Raw genomic sequence first — 19,881 nt, 5'->3', positions numbered from 1 at the left:
ATTGTCCTCTCGCCCCTCTTTCCTGGTAAGTATGGTCCCCTCACCCCCATTCCTAGTATGCATGGTCCCGTCACCCCCCTTTCCTGGTATGCATGGTCCTGTCACCCCCCCTTTCCTGGTATGCATGGTCCCCTCACCTCCTTTTCCTGGTAAGCATGGTCCCTCACCCCCCTTTCCTGGTATGCATGGTCCCCCTCACCCCCCTTTCCTGGTATGCATGGTCCCCTCACCCCCCTTTCCTGGTATGCATGGTCCTGTCACCCCCCTTTCCTGGTATGCATGGTCCTGTCACCCCCTCTTTCCTGTTATGCATGGTCCCTTCACCCCCCTTTCCTGGTATGCATGGTCCTCTCACCCCCTTTGCTGGTATGCATGGTCCCCCTCCCCCCCTTTCCTGGTATGCATGGTCCCGTCACCCACCTTTACTGGCATGCATAGTCCCCTCACCCCCCTTTGCTGGTATGCATGTTCCCCCTCACCCCCCTTTGCTGGTATGTATGGTCCCCTCACCCTCCTTTCCTGGTATGCATGGTCCCGTCACCCCCCTTTCCTGGTATGCATTGTCCCCCTCACCCCCCTTTCCTGGTATGCATGGTCCCCTCACCCCCCTTTCCTGGTATGCATGGTCCCCTCACCCCCCTTTCCTGGTATGCATGGTCCCGTCACCCACCTTTACTGGCATGCATAGTCCCCTCACCCCCCTTTGCTGGTATGCATGGTCCCCCTCACCCCCCTTTGCTGGTATGTATGGTCCCATAACCCTCCTTTCCTGGTATGCATGGTCCCGTCACCCCCCTTTCCTGGTATGCATGGTCCCGTCACCCCCCCTTTCCTGGTATGCATAGTCCCCCTCACCCCCCTTTGCTGGTATGTATGGTCCCGTTACCCCCCTATCCTGGTATGCATGGTCCCGTCACCCCCTTTTCGTGGTATGCGTGGTCCCCTCACCCCCCAATCCTGGTATGCATGGTCCCCTCATCCCCCAATCCTGATATGCATGGTCCGCTCACCCCCCAATCCTGATATGCATGGTACGCCTCACCCCCCCAATCCTGTTAAGCATGGTCCCCTCATCCTCCAATCCTGGAATGCATGGTCCTCTCACCCCCCAATCCTGGTATGCATTGTCCTCTCGCCTCTCTTTCGTGGTAAGGATGGTCCCCTCATCCCCCTTTCCTGGTATTCATGGTCCTCCTCACCCCCCATTCCTAGTATGCATGGACCCGTCACCCACCTTTCCTGGTATGCATGGTCCCCTCACCTCACTTTCATGGTATGCATGGTCCCGTCACCCCCCTTTTCCTGGTATGCATGGTCCCCTCACCTCCTTTTCCTGGTAAGCATGGTCCCTCACCCCCCTTTCCTGGTATGTATGGTCCCCCTCACCCCCCTTTCCTAGTAAGCATGGTCCCTTCACCCCCCCTTTCCTGGTATGCATGGTCCCCCTCACCCCCCTTTCCTGGTATGCATGGTCATGTCACCCCCCTTTCCTGGTATGCATGGTCCTGTCACCCCCCTTTCCTGGTATGCATGGTCCCGTCACCCCCCTTTGCTGGTATGTATGGTCCCGTTACCCCCCTTTCCTGGTATGCATGGTCCCGTCACCCCCTTTTCGTGGTATGCATGGTCCTGTCACCCCCCTTTCCTGGTATGCATGGTTCCGTCACCCCCCTTTCCTGGTATGCATGGTCTCTGTTAAAATAAAAAATAGTTATATACTCACCTTCTGACGGCCCGCGACCCCAGTAATGCTTTGCGCGAAACATCGCTGATGACGTCGCGCTCTCGCGAGAGTGACGTCTTCTCCGGTGTAAGGTGCAAGGCATTACTGGGACCGTGAGGCCGGGCGCATGAAGAGGAGATCGGACGCCGTTGAAAGGTGAGTATAACCTTTTTTAATTTTAATTCTATTTTTTACAGATGCGCTGCGCCCGATTGAGCGCTGCGTCCCACAGACGTCACCAAAAAATACCAAATTCAATAAATTCAGCTGTTTATCCCAATATTAAATATACACAGTCATATTTGTGCATCTCATCATAGGCATCTGGCATCTTTGCTGCTATTATGGCTCCCTGATGAACCAGCAGCACGGGGAAACGCGTCGGGTCGTGTCCTGCAAACGATAAGTCACCAATATGACTGTGTATATTTAATATTGGGCTAAACAGCTGAATTTATTGAATTTGGTATTTTTTGGTGACGTCTGTGGGACGAATTAAAATTATACTGTGTGCTATGCAGCATATCTGTCTATTGGGGCATGCCCTGCAAGTGTTAAGTCACTATGATTGTTTATCTATGGAGCTAATTAACCCCATATAATTTTGTGACTTTATTGTGGGACCATCAGTATTGTGCTAGTAACTTGGGTGCAGCACATTTTTATTGTTGTATTATTTTGTATGGGTAATGCCTCAATTTGTTATTTAGGATCTAGTCGCACTGATTATCATCTAAACCCTTTGGCCTTGATATTTGTATATATTTTGGTATTTTTTATGACCAGTTTTTTTGCTTCTTTCATCTCTATCCTATTTTGACATTGTTTTCTCACCTTTTTAGTTAAGGTGAGCTAGGTGAGGGAGGGAGAGCCTTCGTTGAGTGGGGGGCACCGACTTTCATATTCTCTTAGGGTGCCAACCTCCACAGTAAGGCAGGATCATAGATAGGCCTATTTTAGGGGTGCCTAGTCTTTTTCTCGTCTTTTTTCTTCATTGTGGCAATGGCCCACTTTCACTGGGTAGGTGTGTGTTTTTAAATGAAGTATATTAAAAGTGTTCTTAAAGGAATATATGTTCACACACACACACACACACACACACACACACACACGTCGCATTCTGCCATGAATGAGAGGGACGACCGTGTCAATAGCTGATGCGAGAGTGGCATTGTAGAAAGCAGTGGTACTGTCTGTGTTGTGGAGTGAGGATATGGATGCCAGTGGTAGAATAGAGTCAGAGAGCGTGTGGGTGTCTAGGTGTGCAAGGTTTCTGCGAGGGTGCGCATGTTGCTTGACATCGGTGACAGGAGAGGACAGGTATGAGAAAGTGAGTACATGGTGGTCGGATAGAGGGAGAGGGAAGGTGGTGAAGTTAGAAAGAGAGCAGAGGCGAGTGAAGACCAAGTCTAATGTATGTCCGTCTGTGTGGGTGGCTGAGGAGGACCACTGGGTAAGTCCAAAGGATGAAGTAAGGGACAGGAGTTTGGAGGCTGCTGAATGAAGGGTATCAGTGAGGATGTTGAAGTCACCCATGATGATAGTGGGGATGTCAGTTGAAAGAAAGTGAAGAAGCCAGGGAGAGAATTGGTCAATGAAGGTAGTGGTCGGGCCTGGAGGTTGGTATATGACAACCACTTGGAAGTCAGCGGGAGAGTAGATGTGGAGAAAGTGGACTTCAAAAGAGGGGGGATTATGGAGGGAAGAGGTGGGATTGGGTTAAAGGTGCAGTTGGAAGAAAGGTGAAGACCCACTCCTCCACCGTGTCTGTTGCCAGGGTGAGGAGTGTGGAGGCAGCCATAACAGCGCAGCAGGGGAGGGGGTGTCAGAGGATGTTAGCCAGGTTTCTGTGAGGCTGAGGAAGTCAAGATTGTGAGAGAGAAAGAGGTCATGAATCACATGAAGCTTATTGCAGAAGTAGCAGGCATTCCAAAGTGCTACTGAGAGAGGGAGCAAGGGGGTGGGTGTCAATGGCACGGGTTTTACTTTGGAAAGATTGTGGCAGTTCTTAGTAGATAGGGAGCAGTAACATAGTAACATAGTAACATAGTTATTAAGGTTGAAGGGAGACTTTAAGTCCATCTAGTTCAACCCATATCCTATCCTAACTTGCCCTAACATGTTGATCCAGAGGAAGGCAAAAAAACCCCATGTGGCAACAGTAAGCTTCACATTGGGGAAAAAAATTCCTTCCCGACTCCACATACGGCAATCAGACTAGCTCCCTGGATCAACGCAATATTAAGGAGACTAGTGTATATACCCTGTAATATTATACTTTTCAAGAAAGGCATCCAGTCCCTTCTTAAATTTTAGTAGTGAATCACTCATTACAACATCATATGGCAGAGAGTTCCATAGTCTCACTGCTCTTACAATAAAGAATCCGCGTCTGTGAGTATGCTTAAACCTTCTTTCCTCCAGACGTAGAGGATGCCCCCTTGTCCCCGTCACAGGTCTAAGAGTAAAAAGATCATTAGAAAGGTCTTTGTATTGTGCCCACATATATTTATACATTGTAATAAGATCACCCCTAAGCCTTCGATTCTCCAAACTAAATAACCCCAAGTGTAATAACCTGTCTTGGTATTGCAGACCCCCTAGTTCCCTAATAACCTTGGTCGCTCTTCTCTGCACCCGCTCCAGTTCAGCTATGTCTTTCTTATACACCGGAGACCAGAACTGTACACAGTATTCTAAGTGTGGTCGCACTAGTGACTTATATAGAGGTAAAATTATGTTCTCCTCATGAGCATCTATGCCTCTTTTAATGCATCCCATTATTTTATTTGCCTTTGCAGCAGCTGCTTGACTCTGGCCACTAAATGTGAGTTTGTCGTCCACCCATACACCCAGGTCTTTTTCAGTGACTGTTTTGCCCAGTGTTTTACAATTAAGAACATAATTATACAACTTGTTCGTTCTACCCAATTAAAGCTCATTTGCCATTTATCAGCCCAAGCTTCTAGTTTACATAAATCCTCCTGTAATATAAAATTGTCCTCCTCTGTATTAATTACCCTGCAGAGTTTAGTGTCATCTGCAAATATTGAAATTCTACTCTCTATGCCCCCTACAAGGTCATTAATAAATATGTTAAAAAGAAGCGGGCCCAAAACTGACCCCTGTGGTACCCCACTGCTAACCGTGACCCAGTCCGAGTGTGCTCCATTAATAACCACCCTTTGTTTCCTATCCCTGAGCCAGCTCTTAACCCACCTACACATATTTTCCCCTATCCCCATTGTTCTCATTTTATGTATCAACCTTTTGTGTGGCACCGTATCAAAAGCTTTTGAAAAGTCCATGTACACCACGTCCACTGCATTCCCTTGGTCCAGTCCGGAACTTACCTCTTCATAAAAGCTTATCAGATTTGTCTGAGAGGAACGGTCTCTTGTAAACCCATGTTGATATTGGGTCATAAGGTTATTCTTCTCCAGATACTCCAGTATAGTATCTCTTAGAAAACCCTCCAGGATTTTACCCACAGTTGAGGTTAAACTTACTGGCCTATAATTTCCAAGTTCAGTTTTTGTCCCCTTTTTGAATATTGGCACCACATTTGCTATACGCCAGTCCTGTGGTACAGACCTTGTTATTATGGAATCTTTAAAGATTAAAAATAGTGGTCTATCTATGACTGTGCTTAATTCCTGCAGTACTCGGGGGTGTATCCCATCCGGGCCCGGGGATTTGTCAATTTTAGTGATTTGTAGACGCCGCCGTACTTCCTGCTGGGTTAAGCAGGTGACATTTAATGGAGAATTTTTATCCCTGATCATGTTATCCATCATGGGATTTTCTTGTGTAAATACTGTTGAAAAAAAGTCATTTAGCATATTGGCTTTTTCCTCATCCTCATCCACCATTTCACCCAGACTATTTTTAAGGGGACCAACACTATCATTTTTTAGCTTCTTACTCTTTATGTAGTTAAAGAATATTTTGGGATTATTTTTACTTTCTCTGGCAATGAGTCTCTCTGTCTCAATCTTTGCTGTCTTGATTTGCTTTTTACAGAATTTATTTAATCTTCTGTATTTATTTAATGCCTCATCACTACCTACTTGCTTTAATTCTCTAAATGCTTTATTTTTATCTCTTATTGCGCCCCTTACAGCTCTATTTAGCCATAGTGGTTTCCTCCTATTTCTCGCATGTTTATTCCCATACGGTATATATTGTGCACAGGTCCTATTCAGGATGCTAATAAACGTCTCCCATTTTCTTTGTGTATTTTTATGTCTCAGGATATCGTCCCAGTTAATTGCACCAAGATCATCTCTCATCCGTTGGAAATTTGCCTTCCTGAAGTTTAGTGTCCTTGTAACCCCTCTACTACACATCTTATTAAAGGATACATGAAAACTTATTAATTTGTGATCACTATTACCCAAGTGACCCTCAACCCTTACATTTGATATGCGGTCTGGCCTGTTGGTTAATATTAGGTCTAGCAGTGCCCCCCCTCTTGTTGGGTCCTGAACCAGTTGTGAAAGGTAATTGTCTCTCATCGTTGTCAGAAACCTATTACCCTTGCTGGAACTGCAGGTTTCGGTTCCCCAATGTATTTCAGGGTAGTTGAAGTCCCCCATAATAATGACTTCTCCTTGAGTCGCTGCTTCATCTATTTGCTTAATGAGGATATTCTTTGTAGCTTCCATTATTTTTGTAGACTTATAACAAACCCCTATCAGTAATTTATTATTTTTCCCCCCTCCCCTTATCTCTACCCACAGGGACTCTACATTTTCATTAGATTCATATATATTATCACGAAGGATGGGTTTTAAGGACGATTTTACATATAAACACACGCCTCCCCCTCGCTTATTTGTACGGTCATTTCTGAACAGACTATAGCCCTGTAAATTAACAGCCCAGTCATGGCTCTCATCCAGCCATGTCTCAGATATCCCCACCATGTCATAATTATGTTCCAACAACATTAACTCCAATTCCTCCATTTTGTTGGCGAGACTTCTGGCATTAGTATACATGCACTTTATGTATCTCTCTTTACCTCTATTCTTTCTTAAATTATTAACTGTTGGTAGTAATGGGGTAGGAAGGGGTAGTAATGGGGGTATGAGCTGTGGGGGTCCAGGATTGGGAGATATGTTGCCAGCAGTGAGGAGAAGCAGAGAAAGGGAGAGCAGATGGGAGAAGGAGAGTGGGCGGCTTGTGTTATGTTTCATTAGGACAGATTTGAGGTTGAGTAGCAGGTCAGCAGAGGAAGTCAGGTGGGGAGGAAAGAGGGAAGGGGAGATGATTATTTGGTTAGAGGGTGCTGGGGTTGGGGATAGCGAAGGAGAGTGATGATTAATGGAGCAAACACTGAGAGGGCATATGTAAACATGGTGAAGGAGTGAGAGGGTTAATAGAAAAGCTAGATCAAAGTAATAAGAAGTGCTTACTCAGCAGACATACCAAAAAGAGACAGATACATAGTGTGGGGTCCTGACTCTTGTCGGGACTAACTGCCATTGAAATAACTGCAGCTTCAAGATACTTTTGCTGCAGTGATATTTATGCTGCAGAAATACACGTGCCAGACCCCACACGCATACACCCCTTGGGATGCTACTAAATATATAGGACTGAGTAGAGGATCATGTGAAAGGGATTGTGGGAATTAATTTGGGATAAATTAGCAATTGGCTAGCACACCAGGGGAGGTTAGACAAAGGCACAGGGCCTAGATACATCCATATGCTGGTAACACCTTGCACCTGATAACATCTCTACTGGCCCCAACATGGATATACAGCAGTAAGTATTGAGTACAATGCAACAAATGAATTTAGCAAACAATCAACAGGCACTGTTATATACCATTAAAGGAAATGTTGCAGCAGATGACAGCAAGCAGGAGTTGTAGCAGAGATTATACCATTAAAGGAAATGTTGCAGCAGATGACAGCAAGCAGGGGATGTAGCAGAGATTGTACCTGTGTGAAGAGAGGAGATGGATGTTAATTCTCAGCCGTTGAAATAAATGCAGCTTCAAGATACTTAGGTCCTATGGGCCTTCAGAATTTTTAATAAATATCAATTAAAAATACTAACCTCTGATAGAGCTGGGATATTTCACTCAATAAAAAGTTGACTTGATGAAGATGATGTGCGCCTATAAATCCCTGTTGAACCCTTGTCCTATTGTGAAGAAACTCAGAATCATCTAATCAAAAAGTAGTATGAAGCCAGACATAGGCAACAGCCTAATCCCTGAAACATGCCAAAATCAATTGAAGACAACTAGTAGCCAACCAATTCGACAGGTTCAGCCGACTTGAATCTAAAGTGTATGAGGACTTTAAATGTGGATTATCCATACATGCACAGCTTTAGCCAAGACTGATTAGATGCACACTTTTCTGTAACAAAAGTCGTAGGTATCCCTAATCTATCTATCTAGGGATAGATGAAACATGATCAGATATTATAAAGAGAAAAGTTCCATCAGCTCAACACAGCTTGTACATGGCCACTTTCCTCTCCATGTGCCAATTGATCCTAAACACCAGCACAGTATTCAGAAAGAAAATATATTATTTATTACTTAATTTGCAGTGCATTAAAAACATGTGAAAAGTTAGTATAAAGAGTAGAATGACGCATTTCTGACATTATGTTCCTTAGTGGCCTCTGAGAAAGAAACGTATAGTCAGAAATGCATCAGCTTGAAGTGTTCTCTTCTCTCTATACTAACTTTGCAAATGTCTTTAATGCACTACAAATGAAATAATAAAGAATTAAATTTCTTATGGAATAATATTGTGCTGGAATTTTGGATGAATGAGCCAATAGAATAAAATGATTACACTTTACACTAGTCATCTACAGTTGAAATTAGAAGTTTATAAAAAGACACATATGGATGTTTTTCTAAATATCTGCCATGAAACAGAATAAACCTTTCCCAGTTAGGAATACTATAATTATATTTGCCAAATGCCAGAATGATGAGAGAGAGAATGTTTAAAGGCATTTTTATTACTTACTGCAAAGTCAAAAGTTTACATACATTTCATTAGTATTTGGTACCATTGCCCTTAAACTGAATGACTTGGGTCAAACGTTTTGGAAATCCTTCCACAAGCTTCTCACAATAGTTGGTCAGAATTTGGGCCCATTCCTCCTGAGAAAACTAGTGTAACTGATCCAGGTGTGTAGGTCGCCTTGCTCGTACCTACCTTTTCAGCTTTGCTCATACATTTTCAATAGGATTGAGATCAGGGCTTTTGATGGCCACTCCAAAACATTGACTTTGCTATCCTTAACTTAAGCCACTTTGTTACCATTTTGGCAGTATGCTTTGGGTCATTTTTCATTGAGCAGACCCATTTCCGCCCAAGCTTTAGCTTCCTGGCTGATGTGTTGAGATGTTGCTTCAGTATTGCCACATAATCTTCTTTTCTCATGATGCCATCTAGTTTGTGAAGTGCGCCGGTCCCTACCTTCAGCAAAACAACCTCACAACATGATACTGCCACCCCCGTGTTTCATAGTTGGGAGGGTGTACTTAGGCTTCCAAGCTTCTCCCTTTTTCCTCCAAATGTATTGATAGTCATTATGCCAAAAACGTTACATTTTAGTTTCATCAGACCGAAGGACATGTCTCCAAAAATTAAGGTCTTTTTTTCTTGTGTGCATTTGCAAACATTGATCTGGCTTTTTTATGTTTCTTTTGGAGTAATGGCTTCTTTCTGGCAAAGTGGCCTTTCAGCTCATGTTGATACAATACTCATTTCACCATTGATATTGGCAAAATCTTACCAGTTTCCACCATAATCTTCACAAGGCATTTTGGTTTTGTCCTTGGATTGATATGAACATGTCAGACCAAAGCACCTTCATCTCTGGGACACATAACCCATCTCCTTCCTGGGCGGTATGATGGCTGGACATTCCCATCTTGTTTGTACTTGTGTATAATTGTTTGTACAGATGAACGAGGCACCTTCAGGTATCTTGAAATTGTACCCAAGGATGAGCCAGATTTGTGCAAGTCCACAATCTGTTTTTTGATATCTTGGCTGATTACTTGAGACTTTCCCATGATGCTACACAAAAAAAGCAGTGTGTTTCAGGTGTGCATTTAAAAATATCCACAGGTGTGTCTCTAATTAACTCAGATGTTGCCAAAAAGACTATCAGAAGCTTCAAAACACATGACCTCATCATATGGGCCGCCCAGAATTGTTTAAAGGCATAGTAATCTTAGTGTATGTAAACTTTTGACTTTGCAGTAAGTAATAAAAATGCCTTAAAACATTCTCTCACTTTCATTATTCTGGCATTTGGCAAATATTAATAATTATGGTAATTCTAAATGACCTAAAATGGGAAAGGTTTATTCTAATTTCATGTCAGATATTGAGAAAAACATGAAACATGCAGATGTGTCTTTCTTATAGCGTGTATGTAAACTTCTGGTTTCAACTGTATATATTATCTCTTTCACTATCCTCTGTCTTCTCTGATGAGCTTTGGTGATAATTTACAAGAATGTCTTATGAAGATAACCAGCATCTGACCAGATTATTCACTTGTCTATAGGAAAGAAGGTTCAATCATAATAGCAGATGGAGAGGTACTGTCACACTTAGCGATGCACCAGCAATCCCGACCAGCGATATGACGCGGTCAGGATCGCTGGTGCATCGCTAAGTGGTCGCAAGTGAGCTGCCACACAGGCAGATCTCACCAGCGACATAGCAGAGGACGGGGGTCGCTACTTACCTGTCAGACGAGGCGATCCTCACGTCCTCCCACCCGCCTCCACGCGTCGCTCGTCAGTGCCACAGGAAGCCCAGCAGGAAGCTGACGACGAGAAACGGCCCAAGACGTTCTCGCGCGATCAGCGATAATCAGCGGGGGAGCCGGTCAGAGGTAAGTATCAGACATAGCGATATCGCTAGCAATATCGCTATAACGTCACAAAATCGGTGACGTTATAGCAATATTGCTAACGATATCGCTTAGTGTGACAGGCCCTTAAGAGCTGTGAGACTATCGAACTCTCTGCCTCTGTTGTAATGGTTATTTCACTCAAAAAGAACATGGAAGACCGGGATGCCTTTCTTGAAAAATATAATATCACAGGTTATGGGTACGAGATTCTGTGATGTGACATTGATCCAGGGAGCTAGTTTGATGTATGTGAAGTCTTGAATTATTATACAAAATGGTTGTCCTAATATGGGGCAAGTAGCATCTGCCTCAAGGAGTTTTTGCCTTCCTCTTTCTCAATAGACATGCTAATTATTTGTACCTTAAAACTATGAAACTATTAAATAGGGGCCACTCCATAACAATATACTTTTGTATTACATGATATTGCCTTAAAGATTTACATCCCCAAAGTGACATTTAAAGTTTATGTTCTTAGATTATCCCTGTTAGGATCCTACATTATCGAAATCACTATCATAAACAGTCAGTTAGTCTTTTTATGCCAAGAAGGATTTGATGAATTTACAATTTTTTGTCTCTGCCTTTATAACCATGCATTTATTTTTTTTATTATCTTGTTACAGGTTCTCTATCTAAACCAATAATAGAGTGCAGCCTTCTTGCCAACAATACAATGCATATAACTTGTTTCTCTGAAACTGGACCTCTGCCCATCACCTACCAACTCTTCTTATCTGACAAAATGGAAGACATGAAAGTTCTAAATAAATCAGAACCTGCAAAATTCATCATTAACATGAGTCCTGTTTCTGGAGCAGAACTTTATTTCAACTGCACAGCAATAAGTCCAACTGGAGAAAAGTCGAGTAACAATCTGACGCTAAGAATGGGTACATAATGCATTTTCTTTTTTTATTTGCGTATAAAGAAGACAATGTCACATTCTGGATCCGATGGAAGCCTTCTAGTTGCCCGTAGCTGTAGGCCACCAATAACCTCATCACAAGACTCAGTCCTAAGTAGATGTTATACCATGGAATGTTTATTTTAAGTTGACAGGCTTTGTACTACCGAAATTCACAAAATTTGAGAAACATTTAACGCCAAAACATGGATGAAGTTTATGATGCTACACCAGACTATTCATGAGCATAGATACCAAGAGTTGAATGATGTTCATATCTTGGTTGTCCATTTTCATTTTTCTCTTCCATCATAGAAGTATAGGAACAAAAATTACAAAAGTGCCAAATCTGTCAAATTGAAGACACCAACAGCCCCCATCAGCCATAAGGTCAAGTGCCCAGGATACGTTTTTGATACTGTGTAAAAAAAAACTCAGTGTCTTACTGTTCCAGAAAAGTAGATGAGATTTTTAGAAATATCGTAAACACTGTGTTTTTATTTTCTGCAGCGTTAACTGACCAGTGATTTGTGTTTGAAATGCACAATATGTCAATTTGTCTTCTGGATGCTGAATTTTATGTGTGGATTTTCCCCATAGAATCGCATTAGATGATGAAAGTTCACAGATAAAAAAATTATATTATCCACACGTCTGTATAAAGTTTTGTCAAAGCCAAATAACAAAGTATAAAAACAACAAAGCATGACACACCAAAAAGAGAGAGAAACTACAGTGCCAAAAATAAGATAAAAATACATTTACACAAACACACTCAAAAACTCAATGAAAAAAATACAAGTAATCTAACTTGTCTAATGGATGCAGAAATGCTGCCGAAAACCTGCAACATCAAAAACTGCCCAATTACTCATTGTGAGAACATAGCCTGGTGGGTTCTATTGGTTTCTGTCATTGTGTCCATTGAGAAACTGGACAAATAGTGTACCCTACTGCACTATTTTGTTCAAAGTTCTGCGACGGAGCCTTTGATGCACATGTACGCACAGTATGGTTCTGTCTGATTCCCTTCCTCTGGGATGCAAGGTTTTTCTAGAGAAAAATCATTACTTACCACTCCAAAGAAAACAAAGTGATTGAAGAGTGTTTAACGGTTGCTTATTGTGTTCTTTCGCTCTTTTTCTCCCAGATAATTCACCAGTCATAGCAGAAGAGGCTAAGACAGATCATAAAGATAAGGATACAGGACCTGAGTATCTGATCCCCCTAGAATATATCCTGACGTCAGTGACCTCTGAAGTTCTGAAGTGGAACAAATTGCTGCTGATCACCTGTGGCTCCATATTCCTAATACTCTTGGTCATTATTGTCACCATTTCATATTTACGTGAGTCTCTAAGTTATTATGTTGCATCCGAAACTATATAGACAGCTGTGCGAAGGGCTACCGTACTGTATGTAGAATACTAAAAGGACATAAAGTACATCTGTTCCAGCACTTTTTGGGGCAGTATAATACTATTGCGGAAGAATAATATCTACTGAGTGTATCCTGTGAAGCATAAATGACCGTAGTGAATTATTACTCTAATCTGTTCTAATGAGAAGACTCCTGTTACTGTAAAAGAGAATTATTTATAATGGATAAAAGAACTGAAGTGAAAATATAAAAAAGGTCCAACAATGATAGTTATTAATCCTTTAATGAGCAGGGAATGTTTTCATTTTTCACTTTCTTTTTTTTTCTCCCCTTGTTCCAATTGTTATAACTTTTTCATTTTTCTGTCTACATAGCCATTTCAGAGCTTGTTTTTGTTTTGTTTTTTTTATGTGTGTGAAAAGTTGTAGTTTCAATGACACCACTTGTACTGGAAAATGGGAAGAAAATTCCAAATGCGGTGAAATTCTGAGAAAAAAAAAGCAATTTTGCCTGTGTTTGGCCTGTGTTTTTATGGCGTTCATTTTGTGGTAAAAATGATATGGCAACAGGTCAGCACGATTACAACATTGCCAAACAATTTTTTCATTATTAAAGTTATGAAAAATAGTTCAGAAATTTAACAAAAAAAACCCCAAACACCTTTTTTTTGTTTTTCTCCTAATAGTATTTTTTTGAGGTTGAAAGGCAGCAATAGGGAGGTGAAGTGTTAAAAGTGAAAAACCACAAATCTTTTGTTTGGATTTTATTTGATGTTTTGAGTGATTTTTTTGCATTTCTTTCTGAAGTGCTGTCCCCACTATTTTTCATAACCAGCCAAGGTAAAGCACACAGATGTGAGCTGATATTACCAGGCTGGGAAGGTCTCTGGTTATTGGGTCCTTACCAGCATTAAAATACCGGCCCACAGCCGCTACAGAATTGGCGCATCATATTAGATGTGCCAATTCTGGCACCTTGCCAATCATATTGTCAAATCTTTGGCACCTTGTCAAAATTCACAGCTGGCATCAAGCCCTGGAGTTAGTAATCGAGAGGTTTCTATCCAGAATAAATAAAAAATAAAAACACACACATAAAAAAAAACATTTTAATTGAATAAAGACTCTCACACTATCCCTCGTTCACCACTTTTCTGACAAAAAAAACCTATGCAGGTCCACAGTAATGCATCGAATCCATTGTAGTCCAGAAATGGATACCTGAAAAACATAAAAAGTTAAAAATAAACCCCAGAGACATCCTTTGTTCACCAAATGTTCCCACGCAGCTCCAATGTAGTCCACGTACCTCGCAACCGGCTCCGGAGTGTGTGAATAGCAGGAAAGTTCCTGATCTTAACAGGCACTGGTTACTGGATACAATGCTTATCAGAGCTGATGGGTCTCACTGTGCTTGGCAAGAAACAATGAAGATGATGAGTGTTGACATCACTACCTGTTGCCTGAGAACAGTGGTAACTTTACTGTTATTCACCGATGCCAGAGCTGGATGCAAGGTACTTGGACTACGTCGCAACTTCGTGCGAACGAGGGAATGTCTCTTGTGTTTATTTCTATCTTTTTATGGCTTTTAGGTATCCATTTCTGGTTTACATCAGATTCAGTGTATTACTGCAGACCTGCATGGGACTTTTACTTTCAATAAAGTGGTAAATGAGGGATAGTATGGGGGAGTCTTTTTTCAAATAAAGTGTTATTTTCTGTGTGTGTTTTTATTTTTGATTACTGGGTTAGTAATGGGGGTGTCTGATAGACACCTCTCCATTATTAACCCCAGGGCTTGATGCCAGCTGTTTTTTTGACAAATAACAGCTGTCATCAACCCAAACTACCATTACTACCATTGCCAACACTCCAGAGCAATTGGGAAGAGCCAGTAAAAGCACCAGAATTGGCACATCTAATGTGAGGTGCCTATGGGCTGATATTTTTAGGCTGGGAATGGAAAAATAACCAGTGACCTTCCCAGCCTGATACTATCAGCATGCAGCTGTCTGCTTTACCTTGACTGGTTATCAAAAATAGGGAGGTTTCCATGTAGTTTTTTCCATTTATTTATTATCTTAATACAAGTACAGTAAACTATACACGCACGCAGGGCTGCCACTGGGAATTTTGGGGCCCCATACTGGCAAAATCTTCGGGGCCTCCTTGAGACTCCGCCCAGGCTCTACCCCAGCCTTGCCCTCCACCCCCTCGAACTGTCCACAATCCCACCGCTCTCTCTTGGAAAAACTTGACTTCACACCAATCACACATTAACAGTTCCCATCTCCAGATTACACACGTAGCCAGCAGCTCTTGTTTTGGCTAAAAGATTTTTTAAATATGCCACCATGACAAGGTAGACTCTTTTGGCCGGGCCCTGCTCTACTCTAAACTATTAATCATTTGTTAAATTATCCAATACAATTTAGGTATATTTTTTATTTATTTTTCAATTTTTAAAATGACCAATAATATCACATCCAAAGGGACAAATACCACATATTACCACCACATAGTGACCTATAATACCACATACAAGGAAGAAATACTGCCACACCATGAACAAACCACATATTACCACCACAGTGACAGAACAATAGCACATACAAGGAACAAATACCACCACACCATGCCCAGACCACATATTATCACCACATGGTGACTGAATACTATAATACAGATCAATAATAAAAAAAAACCATAATACTATCACTATAAGTGCAATTATACACAGGAGATCTGTACTTAGTATGCAGTGTCTGTGTACAGGTAATACAGTGATCACCAGTGACATTATGCACAGGACCTCTGTATATAGTGCCAGTGTACAGGTAATACAGTGATCACTGGTGACATTGTACAAAGGCACTCTGTATATAGTGTATAGTGTCAGTGTACAGGTAACACACTGACTCACCAGTGACGTCTCTAGGTGAAGTCCTTCAGCTTCACTTTTCATCTTTCATCCAGCACAGACCGTCATCACGACTTCCAGCTAGGGCTTGTATATGCAGGAAATAACACAGATATCTAGAGCTCCACTTGCAGAGCACATTACTTAATTTTTTCCCAACTTCTACAATACACCAGATGAAGAAAAAAAGGCGACATAATACTATCAGTATCATTACTAAATGGGAAACTGCTGAGGAAATAAGACATGGAAAAAGACTTAGGCATCTTAGTCAATAAGAAGCTAAATTGGAGTGCCCAGTGTCAGGCAGCTGCCACCAACCAAAGCAAATAGGGTCATGGGAAGCATTAGAAGAGGTCTGGGGACACGAGATGAAAACATAATTCTCCCTCTGTACAAATCACTCGTCAGGCCACACTTGGAGTATTGTGTGCAATTTAGGACGCCAGTGCTCAAGAAAGACATTACTGAACTTGAAAAGGTTCAAAGGCGGGCTACTAAAATGATAAATGGAGTTGGTTCACTACAATACCCAGAAAGGTTATCAAAATTAGGTCTATTTACTCTAGAAAAGAGAAGACTTAGGGGAGACTTAATATATATGTACAAGTATATCAGAGGGCAATACAGAGATCTCTCCAATGAACTGTTTGTACCAAGGACTGTGACAAGAACAAGGGGGCATTCTCTTCGTTTGGAGGAAAGACAATTTCTGCACCAGCATAGAAGAGGGTTCTTCACGGTAAGAGCACTGAGGCTCTGGAATTCTCTTCCTGAGGAAGTGGTGATGGCCAACTCACTGAATGAATTTAAGAAAGGAATGGATGCTTTTCTTGTGAGTAACAGTATAGAAGGTTACGAATAACAAAATATTATAGGTAGATGGTTGACCCAGCTTAGGGGAAGGAATTTTTTTCCCTATGGAGAAAATTGGCTTCTACTCTGTGGGTTTTTTTGCCTTCCCCAGGATCAACAATGCAGAACAGCTGCACTAAAAATAGGCTGAACTAGATGGACATAAGGTCATCCTTCAGCCTTGAAAACTATGTTACTATGTTACTATAGTGTCGCTCTGCACAGTAACAGTATCCTCAAAAAAATAAAATGCATCACTGCAGTAAAAATATCTCTTAATTAGCCCATATGGTAATAATTTCCCCCCATCCTGGCCCCCGTGTGTCTCATTTCTGGCTCCAGCCATATTTTCTCTCATCCTGCCCTCATGAGTATCCATTCTGCCCCCCATATGATCTCCCGATCCTGCCCCATCTGTCTACATTGTATCCATCCTGCCCCATGATCCTGCACCATGTGTCTCTCATCCTGCCCCATGATCCTGCACCATGTGTCTCTCATCCTGCCCCGTGTCTCGCATCCTGCCCCCTCCTGTGTCTCACTGTCACATTCTTCCCCGTGTCTTGCTTTCTGCCCCTGTGTCTCACATTCTGCCCCGTGTCTCACATTCTGCCCGTGTCTCGCATTCTGCCCCTGTGTCTCACATTCTGCCCCGTGTCTCACATTCTGCCCGTGTCTCGCATTCTGTCCCGTGTCCAGCATTCTGTCCCCATGTCCTGCATTCTGCCCCCATGTCCTGCATTCTGCCCCCATGTCTTGCATTCTGCCACCATGTCTTGCATTCTGCCACCATGTCCAGCATTCTGCCCCGGGCCCCCCGGATTGCGGCTTTCAAAAAAAAAAACAAGTTCTCCTTACCTGGCCACGCTCCTGCGGCGCAGCTCCCTCCACGCAGCTGAAGCGCACACTCAACGGTGACTGACAATGACATCAGACGCCGGCGATGTGCGCGCTGCGGCTGACGTCAGCTGCCAGCCTCCAATTGGCTGACGGCTGTTAACTATTGACATGCGGGCCCGCATGTCAATAGCGTTCAACTGCCGCAGCGCCACTAAGGGCCCGGTTTAGCCTGCCGGTAGGGCCCAGTGAGCAGATGAGACGAGGCCCGATGCGGGCCCCCTCTGCCCACCGGTCCCCATTCGCCAGTCAGGGCAGTAATGCCCTGATGGCTGCCCTTTATGCACAGCACTAATTATATATCTCATCTATCTATCTTTGCACATCTTTAACACCTGAACACCTGTCATTTCTATTCTGCATTCTACTCCAGTACGTGTCTTGCGGATGGTGCACATGGACAGCCCGCGGATGCCACACACGTACACGCATTACTGTTTTTTCCAGTGTCGGAAATATCAGGATGTGTGAAAGAGACTTAAAGCAGCCTCCCCTCCACTGCTAGAGAATGTCCACTTAATGAATAGTATTAGAATATGCTAAGATATCAATACAGAAAAACAAGACAAGCAGATCAAGGAATAAGAGGTCACTTAGATACATTTTTACAGGACTGGAGCCAAATTGCTTAAAAAAGTGATTTGCAAAGTTAAATAACTATCAATGATGGATAGAATTAGCAAAAAAGAAAAACAATTGGTAGTTTAGTTACTCTAGAAATAAAAAGAACAGCTACACATAGGTTAAATTAATATGACATAAAAAGCCTGAAGACCCAAACAAGGCAGAAAATTCTAGAGACATTAGTGTTACCAGGTGGTAAAAGACAACATATAATAATAGCAGTTACATAAACAGTAGCAGTAACAATGATGCCCTGTACTTATCAAAAGTGGTGTCACTTTGAGTAAATGTTAAATAAAATCTGTCAGTAGGATCAACCTTCCTAAGCCATCTATATTGGCATGTACCGGTAGGTCATAGGAAGCTGAGCAAAATGATACCTTGATATCTGCAATCCAATGTCTTATTCTAGAGAAATCCACGTTTTCTTTATATGTAAATGACCTTTTCCAGGCTATGGGCCGGACACAGATCTGCATGAGCATCTGCCTCCAGTGCATATTACAAATAGAAGGGGGAGTTACCAGTGTGATATGTGATGGCCGGTCTCTGCTCTCTTGATCTCATTGCAGAGACCGGCCATCAGACAGAGTCAGACAGCCTTATAACTTGGACAAGGATCGCAACGCAATGCTCGGACTGGCCTTTTGGCTCTCTCTCTCTACCCGAGCATGACATCATGTGATTCTATGCAACTGTCACAATCGAGTCGGGAATGCCCATGGCCAGTCAGAGCATGGTGTTGCAATCCCCGTCAAAGTTTTAAGGCCGTCTGACTCTTCCCTTACTGACACATCTGCAGGTGTCCTCCTTGTGTTTCACCTTCCATCTTACGGGCAACCAGTGTTGTAGTATTGTACCAATACACCAGAGCTGCGAGAGCTACAGCAGCAAAAAATGTGTTTGTAAGGAGACAAAGTTCAGTTTTACTGTCCTGCATTAGTTACATGTCTCACACTGCTAACACCTTCTTTTGTTAAAAATAATCCCTGCAGGCAGATTCTCATACACATCAGTGTCTGGCCCTAAGCCTGGAACAGCTCATTTACACATAAGAAAAACATGGATTTCTCTGGACTAAGACATCAGATTGCAGATATCAAGGTATCATTTTATTCAACTTTATTCATTTAGACAACTTAGGAGGTTGGATCCTACTAATTGCCACTTACTACTTTAAATCAGACATTCACTGAAACTGACACTACTTTCGATAAGTGCGATATCAAAATATCACTTTTATTCAGCTTTCCATCACCTACATGCAAATATAGACAGATGGCTTAGGAGAGTTGACCCTACTGAGATTTTCTTTAACCCTTTTCTGACATTGACCTCACCCAGCCTAAGATCACGAAAAATGGAGATGCTACAGGTCCCGGAAAATGGCGCCATTTTTCTTATAACAAATTTTTTATTTTTTTCACCACTTAAATAAAAAAGAACCTAGACATGTTTGTTGTCTATGAACTCGTAATGATGTGGAGAATCAGAATGGCAGGTCAGTTTTAGCAATTAGTGAACATGCTAAAATAAAAACTGTGGAATTGCACTTTTTTTTTTACAATTTTACTGCACTTGGATTTTTTTTTTCCGTACACAATATGTTAAAACCAATGGTGTCGTTCAAAAGTACTACTCGTCCTGCAAAAA

General features: G+C 42.3%; 1 protein-coding gene across 1 annotated transcript in view; it reads left to right on the top strand.

Annotated features, from left to right (window-relative positions):
- LOC141100007 (uncharacterized) overlaps nucleotides 1-19,881 on the top strand; it is a 70,691-nt gene that overhangs the window by 46,818 nt on the left and 3,992 nt on the right. Inside the window, exons 3-4 of the mRNA XM_073588176.1 lie at nucleotides 11,269-11,535; nucleotides 12,700-12,897. Of these exons, the coding sequence (XP_073444277.1) occupies nucleotides 11,269-11,535; nucleotides 12,700-12,897 (465 nt within the window). The remainder of the gene's footprint in view (nucleotides 1-11,268; nucleotides 11,536-12,699; nucleotides 12,898-19,881) is intronic.

The sequence above is a fragment of the Dendrobates tinctorius genome, unplaced genomic scaffold (assembly GCF_039654945.1).
Source record: "Dendrobates tinctorius isolate UK_male_01 unplaced genomic scaffold, ASM3965494v1 ptg000103l, whole genome shotgun sequence".
NCBI classification, from domain to species: Eukaryota; Metazoa; Chordata; class Amphibia; order Anura; family Dendrobatidae; genus Dendrobates; species Dendrobates tinctorius.
Note: the sequence above shows the minus strand (reverse complement) of the source record. Positions and strands in the feature narration are given on the sequence as shown.